This window comes from Purpureocillium lilacinum, assembly GCF_023168085.1.
Source record: "Purpureocillium lilacinum CBS 284.36 DNA, scaffold_6, whole genome shotgun sequence".
NCBI classification, from domain to species: domain Eukaryota; kingdom Fungi; phylum Ascomycota; class Sordariomycetes; order Hypocreales; family Ophiocordycipitaceae; genus Purpureocillium; species Purpureocillium lilacinum.
The window spans coordinates 309,459-332,701 of NW_027072116.1; the positions used below are offsets into that span (position 1 = coordinate 309,459).

The 23,243-nt window shown below is 56.0% G+C and overlaps 7 protein-coding genes across 7 annotated transcripts; 4 read left to right on the forward strand and 3 right to left on the reverse strand.

Moving 5' to 3' along the window:
* Positions 1 to 22: 22 nt before the first annotated feature.
* On the reverse strand, positions 23 to 1,345 carry PLICBS_008026 (uncharacterized protein; the record flags this gene model as incomplete). Its single annotated transcript, XM_065601302.1, has 3 exons — positions 23 to 27; positions 96 to 686; positions 745 to 1,345. 3 exons carry the CDS (start codon positions 1,343 to 1,345, stop codon positions 23 to 25), a joined length of 1,197 nt encoding a protein of 398 aa, XP_065457374.1.
* Positions 1,346 to 4,480: 3,135 nt separating this feature from the next.
* On the forward strand, positions 4,481 to 5,584 carry PLICBS_008027 (uncharacterized protein; the record flags this gene model as incomplete). Its single annotated transcript, XM_018324495.2, has 4 exons — positions 4,481 to 4,585; positions 4,638 to 4,882; positions 4,944 to 5,271; positions 5,336 to 5,584. 4 exons carry the CDS (start codon positions 4,481 to 4,483, stop codon positions 5,582 to 5,584), a joined length of 927 nt encoding a protein of 308 aa, XP_018177674.2.
* Positions 5,585 to 7,472: 1,888 nt separating this feature from the next.
* PLICBS_008028 (uncharacterized protein) lies at positions 7,473 to 8,954 on the reverse strand (the record flags this gene model as incomplete). Its single annotated transcript, XM_018324494.2, has 1 exon — positions 7,473 to 8,954. The coding sequence occupies one exon, from the start codon at positions 8,952 to 8,954 to the stop codon at positions 7,473 to 7,475; it is 1,482 nt and encodes a 493-aa protein (XP_018177673.2).
* Positions 8,955 to 10,462: 1,508 nt separating this feature from the next.
* PLICBS_008029 (uncharacterized protein) lies at positions 10,463 to 12,088 on the forward strand (the record flags this gene model as incomplete). The annotated part of the gene is made up of 1 exon (XM_018324493.2): positions 10,463 to 12,088. The coding sequence occupies one exon, from the start codon at positions 10,463 to 10,465 to the stop codon at positions 12,086 to 12,088; it is 1,626 nt and encodes a 541-aa protein (XP_018177672.1).
* A 1,489-nt stretch (positions 12,089 to 13,577) lies between these two features.
* On the reverse strand, positions 13,578 to 14,147 carry PLICBS_008030 (uncharacterized protein; the record flags this gene model as incomplete). Its single annotated transcript, XM_018324492.2, has 2 exons — positions 13,578 to 13,867; positions 13,925 to 14,147. 2 exons carry the CDS (start codon positions 14,145 to 14,147, stop codon positions 13,578 to 13,580), a joined length of 513 nt encoding a protein of 170 aa, XP_018177671.1.
* A 3,186-nt stretch (positions 14,148 to 17,333) lies between these two features.
* PLICBS_008031 (uncharacterized protein) lies at positions 17,334 to 20,156 on the forward strand (the record flags this gene model as incomplete). Its single annotated transcript, XM_065601303.1, has 3 exons — positions 17,334 to 17,441; positions 17,494 to 17,874; positions 17,955 to 20,156. The coding sequence occupies 3 exons, from the start codon at positions 17,334 to 17,336 to the stop codon at positions 20,154 to 20,156; spliced, it is 2,691 nt and encodes an 896-aa protein (XP_065457375.1).
* Positions 20,157 to 20,785: 629 nt separating this feature from the next.
* Positions 20,786 to 22,598, forward strand: PLICBS_008032 (uncharacterized protein; the record flags this gene model as incomplete). The annotated part of the gene is made up of 4 exons (XM_018324491.2): positions 20,786 to 20,791; positions 20,846 to 20,941; positions 21,222 to 22,106; positions 22,176 to 22,598. The coding sequence occupies 4 exons, from the start codon at positions 20,786 to 20,788 to the stop codon at positions 22,596 to 22,598; spliced, it is 1,410 nt and encodes a 469-aa protein (XP_018177670.2).
* Positions 22,599 to 23,243: the final 645 nt, after the last annotated feature.

Below are 23,243 nucleotides of genomic sequence, written 5' to 3' on the forward strand. Positions count from 1 at the left end.
GTGTGCTTCGTGCAAGAGTAAGCTACACTTCTCCCTTGACGGGACCGAGATACTGACCCCTCCCAACTCCGCCCACACTTGATCCCAGAAATCACATTCTTCGTAGTCCAATGCTGCTACGGCCATGCTTTGATCCTGGACCAGCATCCCGTGAGGGTCGCACTCGTCGAACCGCGGCCACTTGCGTCCGTGTGTCGAAGGGTCACCGTCCGCCGCCATGGCCGTCCACGCAGCGACCAGCCCGCGGCTAATGTCGCGCTCCGCAGCCGTGGAGTGACACGACCCGTTCCCCACGGGCATGTTGTCGAGATTTCCAAACACAAAGGGCAGCTCGGCCGTGTGCGTGGCCCCAAACTCGTCGACAAAGCGCCGCGGCGGGAACTTCTTGCCCCTGATCCAGACCCAGGGGCACGACGGGACGTGGTTGAACTGGTAGGCATAGGCGGGCACGCCCGCAGCGGACGTGGCACGCAGAGTCTTGTATGCTGGGCACTTGAAACCAGCAAGAGTATTGATGCGCGTAACTATTGCGTTGATGGAGTTGTTGAATGCGCTGAGGGGGTACTTGTTCCCGATCGAGGGCCCCACGCGGCCCCAAGCGTCGAGGAACCTGGCGTAGGCGTCTTCAGCGCTGGAGTTGTCGGCTTTGTAGGCCTTGTGAGTGAATAGAGACGAGTCTTGGCCGTCTGACAGCGCATTAGCAGGGGCAGTGTTTAAACTCAAGTTCAATGAGGCGAAACGTACTGGAACCGACAATGACTGGCACTCGGGAGCCGACTTTGAGGGGCTCTTCCTTGATGACGACGCCATCCAGCACCGCCGCATTAAGATTCGTCTGATTAGGGAAGTTGAGGCCAAAAGTTCCGCCGAGGGACCTATGCCCCTTGAATATGACCTTTTCTTTCAGAGCTGCAGTCTTTTGGTACGCAGCTCGCAGTCTGCTGACCGGCTTGGACTGAAGACACTTCAGCTGCGACAAGTCAGCGACACCGTGCCACCCACTACGGTTGTATACCTGTTTGCTTTGGTCACTTACATCGTGGTCCGCGCATCCGAGTGCAGCAGCGTAACTCTTTCCTGTATACTGAGCCGTCTCGTTTGGCGTCAAGTCAATGCCACTGCCGGACTGCAACACCACGGCCGCGACCAAATCCTTCACTTCTGGGAGTGACGCCACGGCAAAGGCATTGACAGCGCCTGCGCTCTGTCCAAATAACATGGTCTTCTTGGGGTCGCCGCCAAACGCGCCAATGTTGTCCTTGGTCCAGCGCAACGCCGCGAGGTAGTCCTGGATGGCCATGTTCCCACCGATTCCGGCCGATGCGAGTGTCAGAAACCCCAGCATGCCGACTCGATAGTTGAACGAGACGACCACTGCATCGTCATGTGCAAGGTTGCAGCTGTCGAACAGGGGATAGTTGATGGCACCGGCATGATTTCCCCCACCGTAAGCAAAGATCTTGACAGGGAGAGCAGAACGGGCGGTCGCATCTGGTGGCGCAACCACATTGAGGTACAAGCTTCCATGACTCAGTAAACGACTCTACTCGAGACAAAACGTAATATTTGATGTCCTACCAATCTTCCGACGGCTCTGGATCATCAACCTCAAATGCCGAGTGAAGCTGAATGCACGGATGCGGTGTCCGTGTCGCGTCCCAGCGTCCATTGTGATACCGTTCCCTGACGGGCCTCGGTGGCATGAAACGAAGCTCATGGACAGGTGGCTGCGCAAAAGGGATTCCTTGGAAGAGCTGCGCCTGGTTGCTGCAGCGCGAGCCGTGGACGGACCCTGCAGAGACGTGTGCGACCGGCGCGCCGTCTAACGTCGCCGCGGCTGTCGCGACTAGGCAGATGAACGAAGCGATTGCGTTCATCATTGCTTCTCCAGAGAGTGTCAGCAGTGGCTTCTGACCGAAAGAGGCTTGTATGGTGGCCGCGACGCAGGCTGTCACATGTTCGAGTGTCCGTTCACTGGTCTGCTTGACATGGAAGCTCGACAGCCATGGTGTGTGGCGGGATCATGACTTACGCGCTTATCCATTCAATGGTGAAACGCGACTGAGTACGTAGCAACAGAGCACGGGGAACATTGCATGGCTGGGATGTCTCGCCCGCCCTTTGTCGAGCAGCACCAATTGATGCCACGCGAAAGGCCGGGTGAGACACTGTCAACAGAATGGCTCCAGCCATTATGCGATCTCCAGACAGTACACTGCACTACACCGGGGAGCGGAAAAGAACCTTTCGCAGAGTGAGGATTCTGCTACTTCCGGAAGTTGGAGCAATAGATAATTGAGAGTTTCTCTTCGAAGCTTGGATCTTGCATCAGACGACGAGCGGGTCCACGTCATGTCGCTGCAAAAAGGCAGTCGCTATCACCCGAACGACGCGATTCCTCTTCAATTGTCTCACCTTCTACACTTCGCAAGTCTCTGCCACCAGCCGGTCCAACATCGTTTCTTCCATCTCGTTATTGGCGGCCGGAACTGGCGCATCCAGGAGCTCGCTCACTGCCCGGTATCTCCTGTCTGGCTGTACCAACACGCTCACTTATCCCATGTTATGAGATGTGAAAGCCCTCCGCACGTCACTATGAGCTCCCCACCATCTTCTACAGGCTGAACCCTTCACTCGCAGTCAACGTCAACCGTACCCTTATACCAATAACAGTCTTGGCCCGGTTCGGTGCACTAGGTGCCGCGAACATTAGAGCATGAATCCGTTGTGACCGCATATGTATTCCTCCAAACACGGAGACACTCCAACTTGGTCACTTACCGGTTTATATAGATCACAAGGCAAAGAAATATACTCTCCATTAGGCCACGGCCCGTAGATCTTGCAGGTCCCGCTTCCATGTAAAATGTCAGGAGGCTGGCATACCTGCAAACAAATAGAATGTTAATCGCCGTATCATTCCTTTGATCTGCAATTCGGCGGGACTCACGCCTTTCAGCTTTGTACCCTCCGCGCAGTCCATCGCCATACTTCCTACGTTCGTATACCACGAGACGATTGAGTAGACGATGAGTCGTTGGAACAGCATGATTGTAGGAACGAGTGAGGCTGATTGGGAAAGAGCGAATAAGTGAGTGCAATACTAGAGCGAACATGCACACTTTATGTATTGGTGAGAACATGCCATCATCTTGTATTGCCAAGATCGCTGCTCTTGAGCATTAAATGCCGCAGGGGGACTCATGTCATATACATGTAATGATTATTTGGCAAAATTGGTTTACACGTTATGACCTATGACCGCTTGTCAATACGGAGCGCTGGATAGTTACATGTATGAGGTGCTCGGGCGACGCAAGTCGATCAAGAATCTTGGTTCGGGCGCAAGTCAGGCCTCTTGGACGCAGGACGGCCAGAGAACCATAGCTGCTGCGTGGCACAGGGGAGATGTCAGATCTGCTCCTCCATACATTGGCGAGGCAATTTTGGCTGAGTACTCCCGACAGGCAAGGCAAATTACTTCGACACTCTGGACGCAGCGGCTCCATTGAGTGAGTGCAGCTTCAACTGGGAAGCTCAATGCTGAGTCTGGCAGAATGACGGTTGGTGTTTCTGGCGTCGATAGCTGTAACGATGTTTGCCGTGGGCTCGGCCCAAGATTGCCGCTTGATCTCGCGCACTGCCGCATCGGGCGAGCAGCATGCTCTTCGTAACTACCTCACTGGGGCAGAGAAAATTGCGATGCAGGTATCACGCGTAGACTGATTACAGACACAAGCGCGCGGACCATGTCGTGCGCAGAAGCCAAGGTTTCAACGCTTCTTCTCTTGCGCTTGTCCGCGATTGTTCCGCAGTGACTCCGCGGGATACGCCCAGAGACATGCAGTCTTGCGCGGGCGGCGCATTATTCCGCGTTGCCCAAGTACCCCTAGCACCATTATCGCGACAGCAGGCAGCATAGCTTATGTTTATACTGCGGTCATTTTCACTGACATGTCCCGCCTATTATCGGCGCCCCGCGCCCCTTTACTGTAGAACAAGGAAACGGTCATCGGCTCAAGTCGCCCCAATTTTGCATTTGTAAACGAGCAAGGGTAATTGACCAAGGTGCAGGATTTCGTTGGCGACAATTATTCAGCCCGGTGTGTGGCTGATAAGCTAGCTCGGCACTCGCACATCGTGTCCGTCCGAGATCCCAACCCCGCAGGGGTTGTTTGACCACGCACACTAGAATGACAAAGATCGAGTTCGCCGGACAGAGCGGTCGCAAACTCCGTGTAAATCGAAGCCATCGGGAAATCGGAGGTCGGCGACTGCAACCGCCGACATCATTGTTAGCCTAGGAGAACTACATGTCCAGAATGTCCCGTAGATGGCTCTAGTGAATGTGAGCTGGAGGCTCCGTGGGAAGTATAAGAAGCGGCACAAGTCCCCGAACTGATGGAGCTTCTCATCAACCCATCATCGCACGCATCATATAGCAAGCCTTCAGCAAAGTCAGTTACAAAACGCAACAATCATGGTTACCGTCGCAGTCGCAGGTGGCAGTGGGAGCATTGGCTCCGCCGTTGTCGCGGCCATAGCCGCCACAAAAAAGCACACGGTCTTTGTCCTCTCCAGGAAGGTGAGTGCGGCCAGAAATTTTTGAAGCAATGTGACGCTCACAGAGTATCCAGGAAACTGGAAAGTTCGCTGAAGCCGAAGGCGTGTCAGTCTTGGTGGTCGACTATGAGTCAACGGACGCGACAGCGGACATTCTCAGCACAAACAACGTGGACACCATCATAAGCTGTCTCAACCTCAACAGTGAGGAAGGAAACGCCGCGCAGGTGAATCTCATTGTCGCTGCTGAGAAGTCTTCCACGGTCCGGCGATTTGCTCCCAGCGAGTACGGCATCGACTACCTCAAGGCTCCTCCTCAGTGAGTATCTACAGAAGTGTGCCTGGGGAGTCCGATATACTTATTGACGGCCTTCATTAAGATTCCCTGCTGCTGAATTTAAAGTTTCTGCCGTGGAGCGGCTCCGAAAATCCCGCCTGGCTTACACCCGCTTCCTCACCGGCGCGTTCATGGACTACTTTGGACCCCAAGGGGCGCCGACGACGCTCCAGATGATATATCTTGTTGTTGATCATGCGAACAAGAAAGCTGTGATACCTGGCGATGGAAACACGCCTGTCGTATTGACCCACAGCACGGACGTGGGAAGATTTGTGGCGGCGTCTCTGGATCTTGCCGAATGGGATGACGCAAGCGTCATTGTCGGCGATAGGCTGACCCTGAACGAGCTCACCAAGCATGCAGAGGACGTTGCTGGAGGCAAGCATATCGCTCCACAGCGAATTAAACTTGGCTGACAGCAAATAAACAGAGAAATTTGAGGTCGTGTACCAATCCGTCGAGCGTCTCCAGGCTGGGGAACAGATTGATGAGCTTCCCGGAAACAAAGCAGCGTACAATTTCATGCCCAAGGAGGCAGTGGACACGATCAGGAAAGGTGCAGGCCTTGGTATGGCTCAAGGCTTGGTGGACTTGGCCCTGGACGACAAATCTCTCAACCGCAGGTTTCCCGAAATCACTCCCCTGAACATCAGGGAGTTTTTCAGCAAGTATAGAAAATGAGCAGAGCGCGATCGCAGTATCGAAAGCAGTTGCAGAAAAAACATAGAAGCTCTTTCCTAGATCTATACATTGACAAAATCTACGCATGTGCGCTTCAATACTTGCAGACGCCCTTGCAAGACTTCCTGACGTAGTCAAGCTTGAGATATCCGTGCTCCCATTTGGTATTCCAGCCTCTCCCGCACCTATGACTACAGTGGCCATTTTTTCCTGCCCTTTCGAGCGCCATAAGCGCGTTGAAGGCTTCGCCGACGGTATGGTTTGTGCCGCGAGGCAGGTTTTCGAAGAAGAGGCAAAATCCGTGAGGCCCGTGCGAATACAGGTAGCAGGCTATGTGTTTTCCACTTGGGTAGACCCTGTCAGGGGGAAGCGAATAGAGCTTCTCCTTCAAATACCTCATCAATTTGCCTTCTTTGTGGTAATCGTTATCCTCTTCGATAACGGCTGTTCCGCAGTTCATGCTGAGGCTCTCGCAATCGTTGCCCCAAGCTTCGGGGCCACCCTCAAACTCAAATTTCTCGAGAGAATATGTACGATTGGACTGGGCTAACACGGCAAGTGGCAGGATTGCAGCGACAATACCGTAGATAGGCCGCATCTGATGGAAAACGGATTAGCCAAAGCGTTTACACCGTGAGCGATTTATTCAACAAAAATACCTTGCTGATAGTCTGCAGTGTATAGCCACACTGTTTGATACGAGGAGCGATGAGATTCGTCTACGACCAGAACTTGGATTGAGTTTGTCGGCCACCCGAATTTATAGACGCCTGCCTGCCGACTGCCTTCAATTCGTCGTTTCAAGGGGACGCGAAAAGGACCAGGAGCATATTTGCAGCGCACGTAGCATTACACCGAAACAGATGCTTTTCGTAGTATTAATCGGGCGTATAGTCGGGACTAGTGGCCCGGCCTGAGCATCCCTACGTAGGCTTCCAGACGTTGCAGGGGCGAGAGCATTGACCCCTGAGTGGCCATGTATCCAACATCAACTTGTTTTACAGCAACGCGCGCCCTTACCCCATCTTGTCTTATATGGCCATGTGCTCGAATGTCTGCAAGAGCTACTAGGTATCACTACTATAGTAGTGTACTAAGACGACTGCCAACACCATCTCCGCTGCAGGTACTGTCACCATCCAGGGCTTTACCCTGGTTCTTGACCAAGCCGCGACCTTGGTCCCGAACGAGAAGTTGCGGTCGCATTCCGGCGAACAAGTGTAGCCAATAAGCGCTATCTAAATAGATGAAGCAATTGACGCGAACTCTTGGTCCTGTGACCTTGACGAATGGGCGGCGCTGGTTGACATATGTGAGGCCGTGGCACTATCGCGGCCCGAGAGCACGTGTCGAATATTGTGGCAGCGGGCCGACCACCGTCAAAGATAATCCCCATGCGGAGAGTCCGTAGAGGGCGGTTTGGACAGCGAAAGTGGCTGCCGCCGCCTCGCGTGGGTGTACGAGTCCTTCAAGTTGTTGGCGCACCTGGCCCATTCGACACCACGATCGAGACGACCTGGCGCCTGGGTGGCCTGCAGTAAACCATGAAGCGATGCAAGAGTCAGGCGAGGCGCAGGGTTAATAAGATTTGCACTGTATGGGGAATCGCCTTGCAATCCTGGATGGGGCCTTTGGTGTCACGCTTGCGCCGACCACCGCCCGCCGGATGCGATAGCCCATCTGGGCCTGCGGCAGTGAAATTGGTTGTTCAATATCCCATATGTTCATTGCATGTATACCTAAGTGTAGGATGTTGTAACAATCGCTTCGTGGCACTTGTCAAGTCTAGGTACAAGGTTTTCTACACAACTTGCCATGACACCTCAATCACAACAAGACGCCCCTGGATGCCAGCACGCAAAGGCAAAGTAAAAGCACTGAAGCGCAATCACGCCTTGCTCCTCTTTTCGCGCTCATTCGGCAGCGTCCTCCGGTAAAGCCACTGCGCAAATTGCACGCTCGGCGTGTCAAACGCCCTGGTGCCAAGGTCCGCTAGGCACATCGTCACTGGGAGCAACAGGATCTGCGCCATAAGCAGCGACGCTTCGAGCCCAAGGGGGCCCGCTCGCGGAAGCGCCATCTTCTTTGCCCAGGGCAGAGCGGAGTCCTGATCTTGTGCGGTCAGGCCGATTGACTGATAGAGCCTGTCTCCAACGGTCCACAGCACTGGGCCGTGGACCAAGTAGAGTGCATAGGAAACCCGGCCGAGGTATTGGCAGAAGCGCGTCTCGAAGAAGCGCTTCAGCCATCTGATGTGTGCCACGGATGACACGAGGAAGATGGCCGCCCAAAAGAGGTAGAACCACTTGTAGTCAAAGACCGCCTGCGGTTTGAGGTACGAGAGATAGTACCAGCCGCGGTTGCGGGCGAGCTGCTCGACCTCGCGGTTCTCGCACGGGATGCCGCCGAGATATAGGCTGACGGCGAAGAGGTGATAGAAGATGAAGGTTTTGAAGGGCCGAAGCTGGGATAAAAGCCGAGGCAGCCGGTCCGATTTGGCAAGGCGATCCAGGTCGCCAAGCAGCATTCCCGCCACAAACATGGCGCAGTACCATCCGTCCGTGATGTACAGGAAGTACCCAATTAGCGCAAGCTGACACCAGAGACGCGCAGTCACCGTGCTGCGCGAAAAGGCCAGCGCGGAGGCGTATATGACCATGGAACCCTTCATCTCAACCGGAATGGACCAGAGGTGCATGCTGTAGGAGAGCCAGGGGATGCCGCCATCCCGGTATAAGAAGCTGAAATTCTTGAACTCGGCATATAGTGTCCACATCTCCGATCGCCAGCTGCCTTGCGGGGTGGCGCCGTCGGTCGGGGGCCCGAAAATGTGCCAGGATGTTGCGTATAGAAACATGACTATCATGAGCGGCAGGAATAGCCGCAGCCAGCGTCGGAAGAAGGCAGAGGCGAGGTGGTCCCCCAGCGCGACCATATCGTCGGCGTCGATCAACTGCAACGGCTTGATGGACAGAACGTAGCCCGACAGCACGAAGAATGTCGACACCGCATAGTGGCCCCCGGTAAAGAAGATTCGAATGCCCGGAAAGGACGCGAGGTAGTAATTGCCTTCGTATCCCCATGCGTTCTCGAAAATGGCGTTTTGCTTGAGCCTCTCGTGAACCCATAGTTCGTGGTGATGGAAGTAGACGATGAGGGCGGCGAACCCTCGCAGGCCGTCCAGGTACGCGGTCGGGCGGACAGAGGTGGCTCTCCGCCGCGCCGGCGGCCAAACCCACGACTTGGCGAGGCGGATCATGCGGTTCTGGGGTCGGCTCGTGCCGGCCGGTCTCCAGGGCTGCCCGAGCTCCTGGTCCAGTTCGACCGGATCAAAGGCGGTCTTGGCCTCTTGGCGGATGGTGTCGTCCATGATGCCGGAGGACGAGTTCACGGCTCACGACGGAGAAAGGGTTAAAAAAGATGCAACTCCTGCTGCGCGGCAGTTGGCTGGCGCCATGGGAGGTTTTGTGATGATGATGCGTGTATGTGGACACTGGACGGTCCTCATTTCAGCTGCCGGCGACATGGACTGCTGCGCCCGGTGCGCGCCTACGGCATGTACCGTATGGCCAAGCCGCCATTGCACAGTACTCATCATCAATTTGGGTTGCAGTTTGTCTTTCACATGTGGAGGTGGCTTTCAAGGGCCAGCGGGTCCCGTCGAAGTGCTCGTGCGGTCGAACGTTCACAGTTCAGTTGCCCTGGGCTGGGGGAGTCTTAGCGCAAGCCACCGCGGATGTGAGGTTGCCGGAAGATCGGCAGTGCAACGCACATGAGCCGGCATTGGGGACCGAATCGAGAAGCTGTCCGAGCGAGTGTGGGATTCCCTGTGTCCGGCACCGGGCGTTGGATGGTAATGGGCAGAGTGTGTCTGCCTCTGACGCGGGACCCCCCTTGCCCTCCCAGCCGACGCTGCATGCTCGCTGTTCCATCAAATGGCAGGGCATGGGGAGAGAAGGATGGGCATTGCATGGAAGTGGAGAGCCACAACCCACCACCCCTCCTCTCCGACTCAATTGCCTGCGGGCCAAAGGCAAATGGCTCGCAGACGGTGCGTCCGTGGTGACATCCCCGCCGGAAAGACGCCGACGAGATGCAAAATGCAAAGGGTTTGGGCAGCCATCACGGCTCCCGAGCGCTCGGTTCGCCCGCCCGCTGCCGACGCCGCATCGACAGACAGATTTTCCGCCCCTCGAGTCAGTTGTCACGCGTCCGTCCTCCCGCCAGGTGGCTGCCATGTGCTTGGACTTCACGGACCCTTGACGCTTGACGCCACGGGGGCCTGTCTTGGAGAGGGGGGCTTCGGTCCTTAGCCGCTCGTACGGGTTAGTGCGAAGGAACTGGAGTCAGGGCCACACGCAAGTGACAACACCCAACCCTCTCCTCCCCTTGCCCAAGCCTCGGCAGTACCCAGCGCGGGCTGGCCCCATATCGTGATCGCGTGCGTGCAGCACTGGGGCGGCGGCTCCAAGGCGGAGGAGGGGAGGACCCAGGATCTTTGTCGACGTCTGACTGCTGCTGCTGCTTGCTGGTGCTACTGCTGGCGGCGTATGATTGCAGGGCCGGTGGGTGGCTGTCGCTTGGAGACCGGATCTGCCTGCCCCTGCTGCCAAACCTGGAAGTGACTGGAGCCTCCAACGATCCCGTCCTGCATATCTTTGCGCTGGTTCGCAGCTCTCCCGTGTAAACATTCTGCTGTAAGCCCCGGTCTGGTCGGTGCGCGACAAACGCCAGTCTCCTTCACATGCGCATCGTGAAGCGACCCAAAACGCAAGACCAGGATTCCTTCCCCCCAGTGGATTTTATCCTCCCGGTTGGCATCAATTGCGCAAAAGTCAATTAAAGCCCGCGGCACAGCAGCTTTATTTCTGGTCCATGATGGATACGCCGCCGCTGACGCCGACCTTGAGAGCAAAAACGTTTACCAAGCTCGGCGACAGGTTCTCCTCAAAAGTCGGCGACCTGGCGCTCCCACGACGCGTCAAGAGGGTGCTGCCGCTCTATGTCGGCTGCGCCCTCACCCTTCTCATTCTCCTCAATCTCGACTTTCTCGCATTGGTCCCGAGCCCAGTCGCTGTGCTGCAGCGGCAGGAGACAGCTCCTCCTCCTGCGTCTCCGCCTCCGCCTCTGCCTCCTACGTCGGGTCTTCTGGGAAGCTCGTTCCCGCAAAAGATATGGCAGACCTGGAAGATTGACCCGCTCCTCTTCGGGATCAAGGAGACTGTGAGGGCGACAACTTGGTTGGAAAAGAACCCGCACATGAGATACGAGGTCATTACAGATGCGAGTGAAATGACCTACATCAACGAGCATTATGGACCAAACGGCTTCAATCGCCCGGACATTGTCGACTTTTATCATAGCATCAATCTTCCGATTATAAAGGCCGACCTTCTGCGATACATGATCCTATACGCCGAAGGTGGCGTTTATACCGACATCGACGTCGAGGCGCTCAAGCCGTTCCACCGCTTCTTCCCTGAGCGACATAACGAACTAGAGTACGACCTCGTCGTCGGAGTCGAGGTGGACGAGCCCCAATTCCGCGATCACCCTATCCTAGGCCAGAAATCCGAATCCTTCTGCCAATGGACTATTATTTCGCGCCCCCAGCATCCAGTCATGATGCGACTCATTGAGAACATCATGGCCTGGCTGAACGGCGTCGCGAAGGAACAGCGCGTTCCAATCAACAAGGTCGAGCTCACATTTGACCAAGTTCTTACAGGCACCGGTCCCTCCGCGTTCACCAAGGCCGTCATGGCGGAAATGAACAACAACTCGCCAGAGCGCAAGGTCACATGGGACGACTTTCACAGCATGACGGAATCCAAGGTCGTCGGTCGCGTTCTCGTCCTAACAGTGGAGGCCTTCTGCGCCGGATCAGGCCATTCAGACTCAGGCAATCATGGATCTCGAAATGCCCTCGTCAAACACCACTATCACGCATCCAACTGGCCGAGTCGACACCGGCGATACAGCCACCCTGCCTTTGGCCAGGTTGAAGAATGCAATTGGAACGCCGACTGCGTCAGGCAATGGGATAAGGATGTGGCCGACTTCGAGAAGCTCTCGGAGCAGGGCAAGAAGGACAAGATCAGGGAGAGGCTGCTCTTGTTGCAACCACCGCCGCCTCCGCCTGCTCCGCCGCAGCAGCAGCCGCTAGAACAACCACTGAAGCTGCCAGAGTCTCTGCCACAACTACCGAAACAGCCCGAGCAGCCGCTGGAACAGAAGCTGGAGCCAGTACCGGAGCAGAAGCCGGAACAGAAGCCGGAACAGAAGCCGGAACAGAAGCCGGAACAGAAGCCGGAACAGAAGCCGGAACAGAAGCCAGAGCAGAAGCCAGAGCAGAAGCCGGAGCAACAGTCGGACAAGCTGGAGGAAAAAAAGGCCCCCGAGCAAGGCGGAGAGCAGAAACCGATGGAACAACCCGGTCAATCAGACAATCACGGGCAACATGAGCAAGTGGAGGAACCGAAGCAGCCAGAGCAGGCACTCTAGGAAGGTCGACCATTTGCTCGGACGGTGCATCACAATGTGGTTTGGCGTTGGATCATGGTATGGAACATTTTCGGGGCGTTATCTTGCTTGGGTTGGGAATTCTAGACCTCTGTGTCTCTTACGGCCGCGGTACTACGCATAGACGTGTTCATCACGAGGTATACCACACATGAAGAAGATGTTGAATTGCACAATGAACCACCTCAAGAAGCCCTGTGAAGCTACAGGGGACTGAAACAGCCGGATGAGCATGGGCTGCCCATGGGCGCCGGGGGAGATCACGATGATGCCGCTGCCCAGCTTTCACATGCTCGCACCCCACGTTCGGGTTGCGTCAGCGCGCCTTGCGTACAACCAAAACAGCAAGGCATGGAATTTACCGCGCAAGAACCAACTTCCAGCTGGGCACTAGTGATGGGCTTTCCACTGCAAAGTAAGCGGCGTTCACAGAGATGGATCCGACGACGAGGCTCTGCGGTACCCCAAAACAAGGTGCCATAGGCTGCCGGCTCGGTCTTTGGTTCAATCCCACGGCGGAAGCCAGAGAGTGTGAGTGGGACAAACCTGTCAACACAGCGCAAGGCCCCGCCAGATCGGCACCTGGGACCAGGGTCAAGATTGCAGGGGTTCCACCACTTCTGCGCCGTCAGCTCTGGTGCGCGGGAATGGGGGGTTCGACGTCGACGAGTCGACCGTGTGGCTGGCTTGCAGCCCGCTTCGGGGACGACGTCCGCTACCCACCAGGCCCGCGTCAACCACACCGCGTCCCCGGGAACAACCTGTGGAACACTCCTCGGGCCAGCATGTGATTCCGTACGTTGGGCAAAGGATCCCAGGTCTTGTCGAATCCGGGGGTGGAGACGGTGACCCGAGCTGACCGGAGCAGGATGAGGGGAGATGGGCGGATGATGACGCAGCCTCGTACGGGCACCCGTGTTTCCTGGGCATCCGGGGAAGCTGGGGAAAGGGTTTGGGGAGTTTGTCCTCCCGCTGTTTGTGACCCGCGGTCATGGTGGTGCCGTCTCCAAGTAAAAGATGTGGGTAAGTCGCAGTAGCGTCGAGTCTTGTTCTCCAAGTCTCGTCGACGGCGCATCCAACAGCAAACAAGACTTTGGGAAATTGCGATCTTCAACTACCGATTGAATCGATGTTTTTACCGGCGCTTACGTTCTAGTTTTGAGGAAACAGGTTTAGAAGAAGAAAAAGATATTTACAGTGGCCGGCAATAGCGGCCTGCAGAATCGCATCTGCGGCATTTTGCCGTAAAAAAAACTTGCCGCGCCTGTCAAAGGCTCGCCACTCCTGTCCAAAGAATCCTGTATCCCCAAGGTCTATAGCGACCTGCTGCCGTTGCACACTCAAGCAGCTGTCTAGTTTATCGCGCCAATGCCTTCAGAAGCGGTGCCAGGGCGCACCACTGGAGCTCCAATTGAAGGCGTATCCACTAGCAACGCCCTTGGGCGCTGAGATGAATCCCCGGTCAAGGAATTTACAGAGCAAAGACACCGAGGGCCAGGACGGCGAGGCCCATGGCAGGGCCAACGGCAGCCGCGCCGGCGGTGACCGAGGGAGGGTTCGCTGCAGTGGTGGTGGACGGAGGCTCCGTGGGCTGCGCAGCGCTGGTTGTAGGCGCGACGGTGGCAGTCGGCGCAACCGTGTTGCTGGACTCCTCAGACGTCGCGGGCGCGTCCGTCTGGGCGGCGGACGAGCCGGCGGACGAACCGCTGCCGCCAGCAAGGGCCTTCTTGCAGAGCTCCTGGGTAGCGGGGAGCACCTTGTCTGCGCATTCTGGTCAGTACAGGATAACTAGATCACAGCAGGGAGGAAGCGACGTACTTAGGGCGACGTCCTGGCCACAGTCCTTCAGGATGCAGCCGGTGGCAGCACCCTGAATCTTGTCGAAGTTCTTGCAGATGCAAGCAAAGTCGTCCGTCTTGCAGCTCGAGCTCTCCTTGACGGCATCGTCGAGGCAGGGCAGAGCGCAGCTGGGCAGGTCGCTGCGGCTCTGGGCGGCGGCGAGAGTGGCCAGGGCCAGGCTGAGGACGGCAGTGTACTTCATGTTGACTCTTGAGCTGAGACTGATTTGACGGTTTGGCGTTGTGATGAGCTCGAAAGGGTCGCGATGTACTCGTACAAGAAGACGGCGAGGGTGACAGAGGCGAGCATCAACCAACAGGCAGAATGGATTTTCTGCTCGCTGGATGTCTTATACAGTCATGACTATCCACAGCTGAATCCAGCGGCCGCTCGGCCGCGTGCACTGTTGATCAGCACCACTTTTCACAAGGTCGTGCGTCCCAAAACAAGACGCTGTCCTGCCGCTAAGACCGAGGCATGGCTGCAGACTTTCGGGCCTCGAGGGCCTGTGTGGCAAACTGTGTACCTCGTTCTCCTCCCAGATCCTCCCATCTCCTCAGGTACCCCGTCCGTGGGTACTGTCCCGTCAGATGCGCATCGCCATCAACCTGCATGCCTGCCTGCCCGACCAGGCTGCCTTGCCGCCAGATCAACTTGCAAGCGGATCCTGGAAAAGCCCACAATCAAACCGGGGCCACGGCGGCGCTCCCAGAACAGGGGGTTCCACAGCGTTGTGCCGAAATAGGAAATTCTCCTCCGGCGCCATGGAAGAAACGGTCGGGGTAGTCCGGGGCCGTGGAGCTCCACCCGCTACCGAACTCTGGCGCCGGGTCGCGGGATGGCAATCGGGAAGCGCAGACACTGGACCAAAGTACGATGCCCGGTCCGCTATCGGCAGACAACAAAGACCGCCTGTAGTTCTCAAGTAGGCATCCCGAGTCATGACTTGGAGTCTCTCATGTCCGAGTACCTGCAACACCAGCGACCGTTCGCTGGTACCGTAAACAAAGCGAGGTCCCGGCATCGTCTTTTTCCGTGGCTCTTCCAGGTTTCTGGCGTTACATGTGTCTCATGCTATTAATTGCAGGAGCATCAATAAGTCAAGGATGAGCTGGGCAGGTGCGCTTCCAGCTGAATGGCGCACACTGACGTCAACCCCTGCAGCGACGCTACTCTAGCTCCGGTACTCATGCCCGGGGTTTCGATAAGATCAATTGCCTGTGCTTTCGGATGCTACCTTGGCAAGCTTGGAAACTTGGCTTCCCGTGTTTAGGTCGTTCGGTCGACGCTTTGATCGTAGATTCGGCGTGGCCCGCAGATGCAGGCCAAGTGGCGAAATGCCAGATAGTCATGTAAATCTTTGGGCTCAGCTTGCTGCAGTGATTCTCAGCTCCGCCGCAACCAGAGGAGGTCCGGCCTCTTATGCGGCGGCAAGGTCCGCATAGCACAGGGTTCGACAACCCGCAGTACTAGCTTCATGTTGGGATCCCCCTCACCTCCATGGAGCAACATTGAAGTCAATCGACTGGAACTGATGGACAAACGACATGGAGGCAATGGAATGGAGCTTCAACGGCCCTCGTGCACACTGCGCCCATGCGCGTTGGCTCGCATGCTTGTATGCAACAGCGGTGTTTTAGTGACGTAAAAGCACCTTCGCCTAACAACATTCGAATGGCGAATGGTGTGTGCAGCAATTCACCGGGGTATGGCGTGTCGACCGGCGAGACATAACTTTGAGAGCATGATTGCACAACAGCCGGATTGTGCCTCACTTCGCATGGCCGCAGTGTAAACCCTGGCTGGTTGAAAATTGAGTTATAACATGCTGAGCAGCACGTTGTTAGGCCCACGAACAGAGGAGTCTCGCATATATACGGCATTAACTTGTAGGCCATGCCACTCTTGGAAGATAGAAACAGACTGGATCGCGACATGGTTCGCGTTCATGGTGCAGGGCTTCGCGAAGCGTTGGTTACTCCCACCCCATTGATGTGCTGCCCGGACCCAGGCTTGGAAGAGATTCGATGGTCATTGGGCAACTACCCCAGCCCCTCTCCTCTGGGCTTTCATAAGGCACCGTGAATATGCCACCCCCCGTGCCCACCGGTTACCCATGTCTGGGCTAGCACCCAACATATACGATGACAGGAGACTCAGCAACCTTCTCATGTGCCCAATCTCATGCAAAGCAAGGATGCTTTGCGGGGAAGCCGGTACTGTACATTTTCGTGAGCGAAGATGCACACCCCTCTGTCCACGCCCAAGGGGGCCAGCTATTTGCCGAACTAACCGATGGAAATAGTTCCTTTCCATAACTAGAAGTTGCAAAAGAGAAACCACCAATGGCTTTCACCGAGAGATGCCGGAGTAACTTACCCCATGATAGGTACGGCTTGGTGAGCCGTTATCCTGCACCAACGCTGGTGATGAGGCAAGGCATGATCCGTGCTCTATTGCCGGCCTTGAGGTCTGGGCGGATGTAGCCGGGGCATACCACACCTCGTGTTGTATACTGATAGATCCGACCAACGGACTTGGAAATGGCCTTACAGGTTGTGTCCTAAAGTCTACCCCGTAAAGCGTTTTGACGGTGCATAATGCCTCCACTTACTCCGTAGATCTCCCGCAGACTCCAATATGCAATAGACTGAGTTTCCCTTCACGCCCAGCTCGTGCAGGTCGTGTGCTGCCACACCATGGGCTGCCTCGCGCGGCTTCAAGCCCACATAGACAGGGATTTCGGAACAGACCTTCCGTGACACCGCCAGGACCAGCTGGCAAGGGTATTTTGCGTTGTTGGTTGAGCACCGAGGTGTGTCCAACGGTGTCTGTCCGGCAAATACATTGGCTCACTGGACGCTAAATGAGCGGCATCGGAGTCTGAGAATGGCTGAATGCTTGCTCCACATTGTCTGATCGCAAGTGTACAAAACGGCATCTGGCGGGCGTAGATTCTTGGTATCGGTGGATTGTTTACGCACATGTTACAGACTATTGTTACATCTTTACAAAAAATGAGATAGCTAGCCCATTTGTACGGTCCGTCCAATGCGAAATGAAGGCTGGTAGAACCTTCCTCAGTGAAGCGATAGCCTGGAGGAGCCGGATGAACTGTCATTGGCACCAAAGACCAACTGCTTCAGGCCCAACCGCCTCCTTGCCCTCAGTCAGCGAGCGAGGGCATACGATGAGAACGTCAAACATGAGTTGGTGCGGAGTCGCTGCCGTCGATATGATAGCCCACTTGAGACTCGGTATGCACGATATAAACGCCGATCTCCTCATGAAAAGAACAGTAGGGATGCTCAGTATTGTTCCCATGCCCATGCACCAATTCACCAGGTCCCTTTCTGGGAGACCCGCATATCTTTGAAGCACACTCAAAATGGTGCGCGCGTCGATCTTAACGTCGTTCCTGGCGGCGGTGTCAGCCGCCCTAGCTGACCGCCGTTTTATCCCGGGCGGTTATATCTTTGAAGCAGAGGACGGCCATGTAAGTCTCACTGATCTCGAGGGTCGAATACCACAATTATTGACCTGGTCAGGACGCGGCATCCGTGGTTCAAGCAGTGGGCGGCCATGGCACCACACGAATGCATTTCAACTATAAGCTTTTCAAGGGCGTGTCTGTGCAGCTGCATGATATCGAAGGCCATAGAGAGATAGCCGCTAAACTTGCTTCCGCACCAAGCATTAAGAATGTTTGGCCTATTGAGATCCACCGCCGTCCTAACATCACGGGCAACGGCAAGCCTTTAAATCTCAAGGACATGGATTTTGGGGGAGAGGCTGATGGAGATCGTCTTAGGCGCGATGTCATGAATGAGACGGATACTTGGCCGCCGCATGTGATGACGCAAGTTGATAAGCTTCGCGCTAAGGGTATCACTGGAAAGGGGATCAAGTTAGCCGTCATCGACTCCGGTGTAAGTGGCCTTATTTTGGCCTGTGCCACGCGAGCGAACTCCGTATCCTCGGGACGTCATAGCTAATCTCATCTCCGCAGGTCGACTGGAAGCATCCGGCTCTAGGCGGTTGTTTCGGCGAGGGCTGCCGCATATCGTTCGGTTATGATCTGGTAGGCGATAACTACGACGGGTATAACATGCCGGAGCCCGATCCTGATCCCAGATCCACATGTAACGGCCACGGCACGCACATCACTGGAATCGTTGCGGCCAAGGACGAGGCGCTACACTTCACTGGCGCTGCGCCAGATGTCACGCTCGGCGTATATCGTACTGAAGGGTGCAAAAACGGGGACACGGCGAATGACGTGCTTATCGCTGCCTTTAACATGGCCTTTGAGGCCGGCGCCGATATTATCACATGCTCGCTTGCCGACAACCATGGTTGGTCCGAGACTCCCTGGAGCGTTGTGGTGTCTCGCATCGTAGAGCACGGCGTGATGTGCACCCTCGCGGCAGCTAATTACGGCAGCCAAGGCGCCCTCTACGCTACCTCCGCCGCCGATGGCAAGGGGGTAACGGCCGTCTCATCCTTTGAAAGTGATAAATACGTCCATTTGGGTTACGCCTCCAAGGTATACGTTGATGGCGGGCAGGAAAAGGTATTTGTCAGTTGGCCGGCAAGCAAGCATAACTGGACACCCATTTCTAAAGCACCAATGCCTGTATACCCGCTTAGCTTGGAGATCAATCTGGAAGACGCCTGCACTCCCCTTCCGGACAGTACGCCAGATTTGAGCAATCACGTTATTCTCGTAAGCAGCGAAGATAACGCCCAATGTGGCTTCGAGGATAAGGCCAGGAATCTGGCTGCGAAGGGGGCGCGGTATATTCTCTTTTATTTTACGTGGGCGGACTTTCCACTCTATACCTACGAAATTGGGGATGCAAACGTTACGGCAGCTGCTCAGATACCTTTCCGTACAGGCAAGAGGTGGATAGACGCCATCAAGGCGGGCCATAACGTGGCCGTTCTGATGCAATATCCCAGAAAGAAGACCCGCTATCTAGGCTACGAGGAACGAACCGAACAGGGCGGCTACTTAAGCACATTCACTTCCTGGGGTCCGACCTGGGAAATGGATGCAAAGCCAGTGGTCGGTGCACCAGGAGGCGCCATCTTTTCGACTTGGACCGACGGGGAGTACTACAACACCCAGGGCACGTCCATGTCAACCCCGCTGACAGGGGCAATCATGGCTCTCATTCTTCAAGTCCGCGGACCGACGACACCAAGGTCACTAAATAACCTCGTTTCTTCTACTGCGAAGCCCCAAATCTGGTTCGATGGCACGAATGCTTATCCCGGCGTCCTAGCCCCGGTCCCCCAGCAAGGCGCCGGACTGATCCAGGCCTACGACGCTGCGTATGCTACTACATTATTAGACCCCTCGAGCCTTTCCTTTAACGATACGGATCACTTTGCAGATCATCTTAACTTTATCATTACGAATAAGGGACACTCAGCGGTCACATATAGCATCACCCATGCCCCGGCACTAACAGCCTACGCCCTCGATAAGAATAGTATCTGGGCTACCCCGTTCCCTCCCGAGGTCTCCCAAGACTACGCTACGTTAGTCTTTTCGGATATTCAAGTCAATCTCAAGCCCGGAAGTCGCAAAGTCATTAGCGTATCAGCTCGACCCCCATCGGGTATAGACGATAAGCGCCTTCCCATTTGGTCTGGTTACATTGTCATCAACGGCACTGATGGAACGGCTCTGTCTTTGCCCTATCAAGGCTTGTCCGGATCTCTGCAGACATCAACCACTTTGGGACCGGAATATGGCTGGATGTCATGGTCCAATGAGACCATGGAAAGCTATTCGGACCCGGACCCTACCCGCGCCCCAGCCAACTACACCTACAAGCTGCCGCGCCCGGGTACGACCACGCGTGACCTCCTGCCTATGCTCACATTCAGGCTCGCTCTTGGTTCACAGCTGGTGAGAGCCGACCTCGTGCCCCTGACGACCTGCGCGCCCAAGAACGCGACTAGGGACCCGCTCGGCGGCAACTATAAGACACTGGGTCAGCATCCACTCTTCCCTATGCGTTTTGCTCCCCGTGGCTTGCAGACAATAGTGTGGGATGGCTCTCTTGACAGCGGAGAATACGCGCCTCCCGGGAGATATAAGTTCGTCTTTCGTGCTTTGCGTGTGTATGGCGATGCTTCGAAGTTGCAGGACTATTGTGCGGCCGAGTCTCAGCCCTTCAATATCGCATACAAACATTAAACCTTTGAGATTCTGGTTGAGAGACACGCTTCAAAAATGATCTGGAACTTCATAAATACATGTACTACGGTGGCTTAGCAAGGCGACGGGGCTATGCACCAGCCTGGCGCTTTCAATTTACTTCCAACGAGGCGTGTTACAGTAATGAAGGTCACGATAATTTTGGAATTTTGCGTTCAACGTATTTCGGCCCAGTGACAAGCAATGAACCCTGTGGTGCGTGACCCTAAAAGTCTATGTTGAAGGTAGGATACGCGATGTATCAGTACCCAGCGAGTCAGGGGCAAACGGGAGGCCTAGTATAGGTAAGCAAGAGGCCTCCATTCATATATACATCATACAACAACAAAACAGCACTATCACACCCACCTCCCAGCAATAATCGGACGCAGCAGGTTTTACAGGGTCATCTTGAGGCCATATTTGGCCGTGTATCTGGCCACTCGGATGTGGTAATCACCAAGGTCCATCTCGCATCCGCCTTCACGGACCGATGCAGGCAGGCGAATAACTACCGCAAGGGCCGGGTGCCGGTGGTGGGTGTCGCAGCGCACATCCACGCGCCACTCGGTGGCCAAGGCCTGAACCTAGGCCTGGGCGAAGCCATGAATCTCGGATGGAGGCTTGGAATGACGGTGCGAGAAGAAGCTCAGAATGGGGAGACGGACCTTGCATTGCTTGACACGTAGGAGGACAAGATGCACTCAGGCAAGGGAGTGCTTTTCAACCTCGACCGCGGCGCCGCGCTGGAGCAGCTGACAGTCGATGGGGGCTATGAGGATCGGGTCGACTACATTGAGCTGGAAGCTCAAGATACACGGGGGTTGTGTGCCTTGCGTCCGACCTGATGGAATCGTCACGTGGATGGCTGATGATTCGCAGCAGGTTGATGTGGAAGCGGCAAAGACTGTTCTTGGCCGCTGGTTCAGCGTCTAGAGGACAGGCCACTGTATCGATCGTACACGATATAACTTCATTTCCACTTCAGAACCCATTCATGAGCTGGTGTCTTGACTTACATAATTGTGCATGTTCGCTTTCCACCTGATTTGCCGATTGAGCCAGCCTCATCAGCCTTACCCTACCAACTCTGCCGGACGCAGCATGGACTCCTCACAGACAGACGCGGCCATTGCGAGCAAGTTTCGGATAGCAATCATCGGTTCCGGTCCGATAGGAAAGCTGCTCGCCTGCTCAGCAGCAACACACCCCCGCATCGAGATTGTTCAGTACGAGGCCGACGTGCTACCTCTCCGCCCATCGTTTGGGTATGGCGTCGGTCCGCAGACGTTGCTCGCAGCCAAAGTGCTCAACCCGGAGCTCGGCCGCCGGCTCGAGGAGACATGCTACACATCGCGCACGTGGATGCGTGCGTGGCACGGAGGCGTCGAGGACCGATTCATCGCCAACGTGGAGGTGCCAGAGGGCAAGGTATACCGGCGCGTGGGCAGAGGCGAGCTCATGGGCCTGCTGGATGACGCGCTGCCGGAGGGGAGAAGCACTTCCGACATTCGATACGGCAAGCGCCTGGTAGATGTGCGACGCATCAGTCCGCAGCAACTCGAGCTTGTCTTCGACGATGGCACCAGGGAGCCTGCCAACGCGGTGTGGGCTGCCGACGGTGTCAACTCGATGTGCCGAAAGCTTGTTCAGGGGGACAGCTACCGCCCGCCGAGCTACACGGGTTTCCTTGCGTTCCGAGGCAAGGTAGACGCGGCCAAGGTAGCGGAGACGGTGGGCGAGCGGTTTTCCCGCGAGTCGTACTGCTTCGTCGGGGCAAAGGGCTGGCATCTGCTCATCTTCCCCATCGAAAACAACACGCTGACCAACGTGGCGGCGTTTTGCACCGAGACAGAGCAGAGGAAGCTAGGGCGCGCCAGCAAGGTGACCATGGACGAGCTGCTTGGCTACTTTCCAGGACGCAACGCCAAGGTAGAGGCCTTGTTGAGGGTGAGTATCAAGTCGCGTTACCGCCGTGAGGGCGTATGACAGGCGCTGACGAGGGTCCATTACTCGCAGCTCATGCAAACGGACACGCCAGGAGGGTGCCAGCGCCTGGAACTGTCACACCTGGGCAAGCTGGGAGCGCTAGTTAACGCCCGTCTCTGCATGACGACGTTTGGCGACGCGGCGAACGCCATGACGCCGCACATTGCCGGGTCCATGTCATGCGGGTTCATAGGCTGCACGACGTTTCTGCATGAGGAATGGAATCCGCGAGTACTCTCGGGAGAGCTGCCGGCAGACGCTTCCAACGCGACCATCGCCGAGGCTCTGATGGACGCATCCCGACGGTACCAGGAGAAGCACCTGCCTCTGGCGCAGCGCTTGGTCGACGCCTCTCTAGAACAGGCTTCGCTGTGGACCGGTGGGATAGCGGACGTGGAAGTTCTCCGAGAGCGACCTCTATTTCTCTGGGGCTGCGTCGATGACAAGTGGTGACTGTGGTGAATTGATGCGTTATGCCGTGGTAGTGGAGGGTGTCGCTGTGTGATTGTGGACGGACATGACAGCAGGCGAGTACGTACACGCGTTAGATGCCAGCTAATACAATAAGTCAAGTAGTACCAATTCCCGGGAAACCTGGGCTCGGAAACAAGCCACGTAAAATCGCAGGTGGCCTGTCGGAGAATGACGGACTGCACTTCCCGTAGTCAAATATCCGCTGAATCGGCATGTTGTTGGTGTACGAAGTGCATGGGGAACATGCACGGGCGTAAGTTCCAGCGCTCCACAGCTTCTTTCTAGAGCATCGGGGCGAACTGATGGCGGGGCGAGGGCGAGGGCGCTGTTGTCCCGTGGAGAGGGGGGGGGATTCCAACAAACAGGTGGAAACTCCCAGGCCACCTCAGCACCACCCGTGGACAGGTCGGGTCCGGGTGACTCCGCTCATTGCCTCGCAGGGCCTGACACGCGGGCTGTATTTTGGCAGCTGTAGGCCTAGGAAGCTCTGCAACATTACCCCTGGTCCAAGGTTACTTCGTAGTTGCACCGCAGTAGGGACGGCCAAAACAGCGCTGCACAGCATTTCCAGTACCCGACCCTCGTCAACCCCAGCAGGGACGATATCATTCCTCACCTATCGCG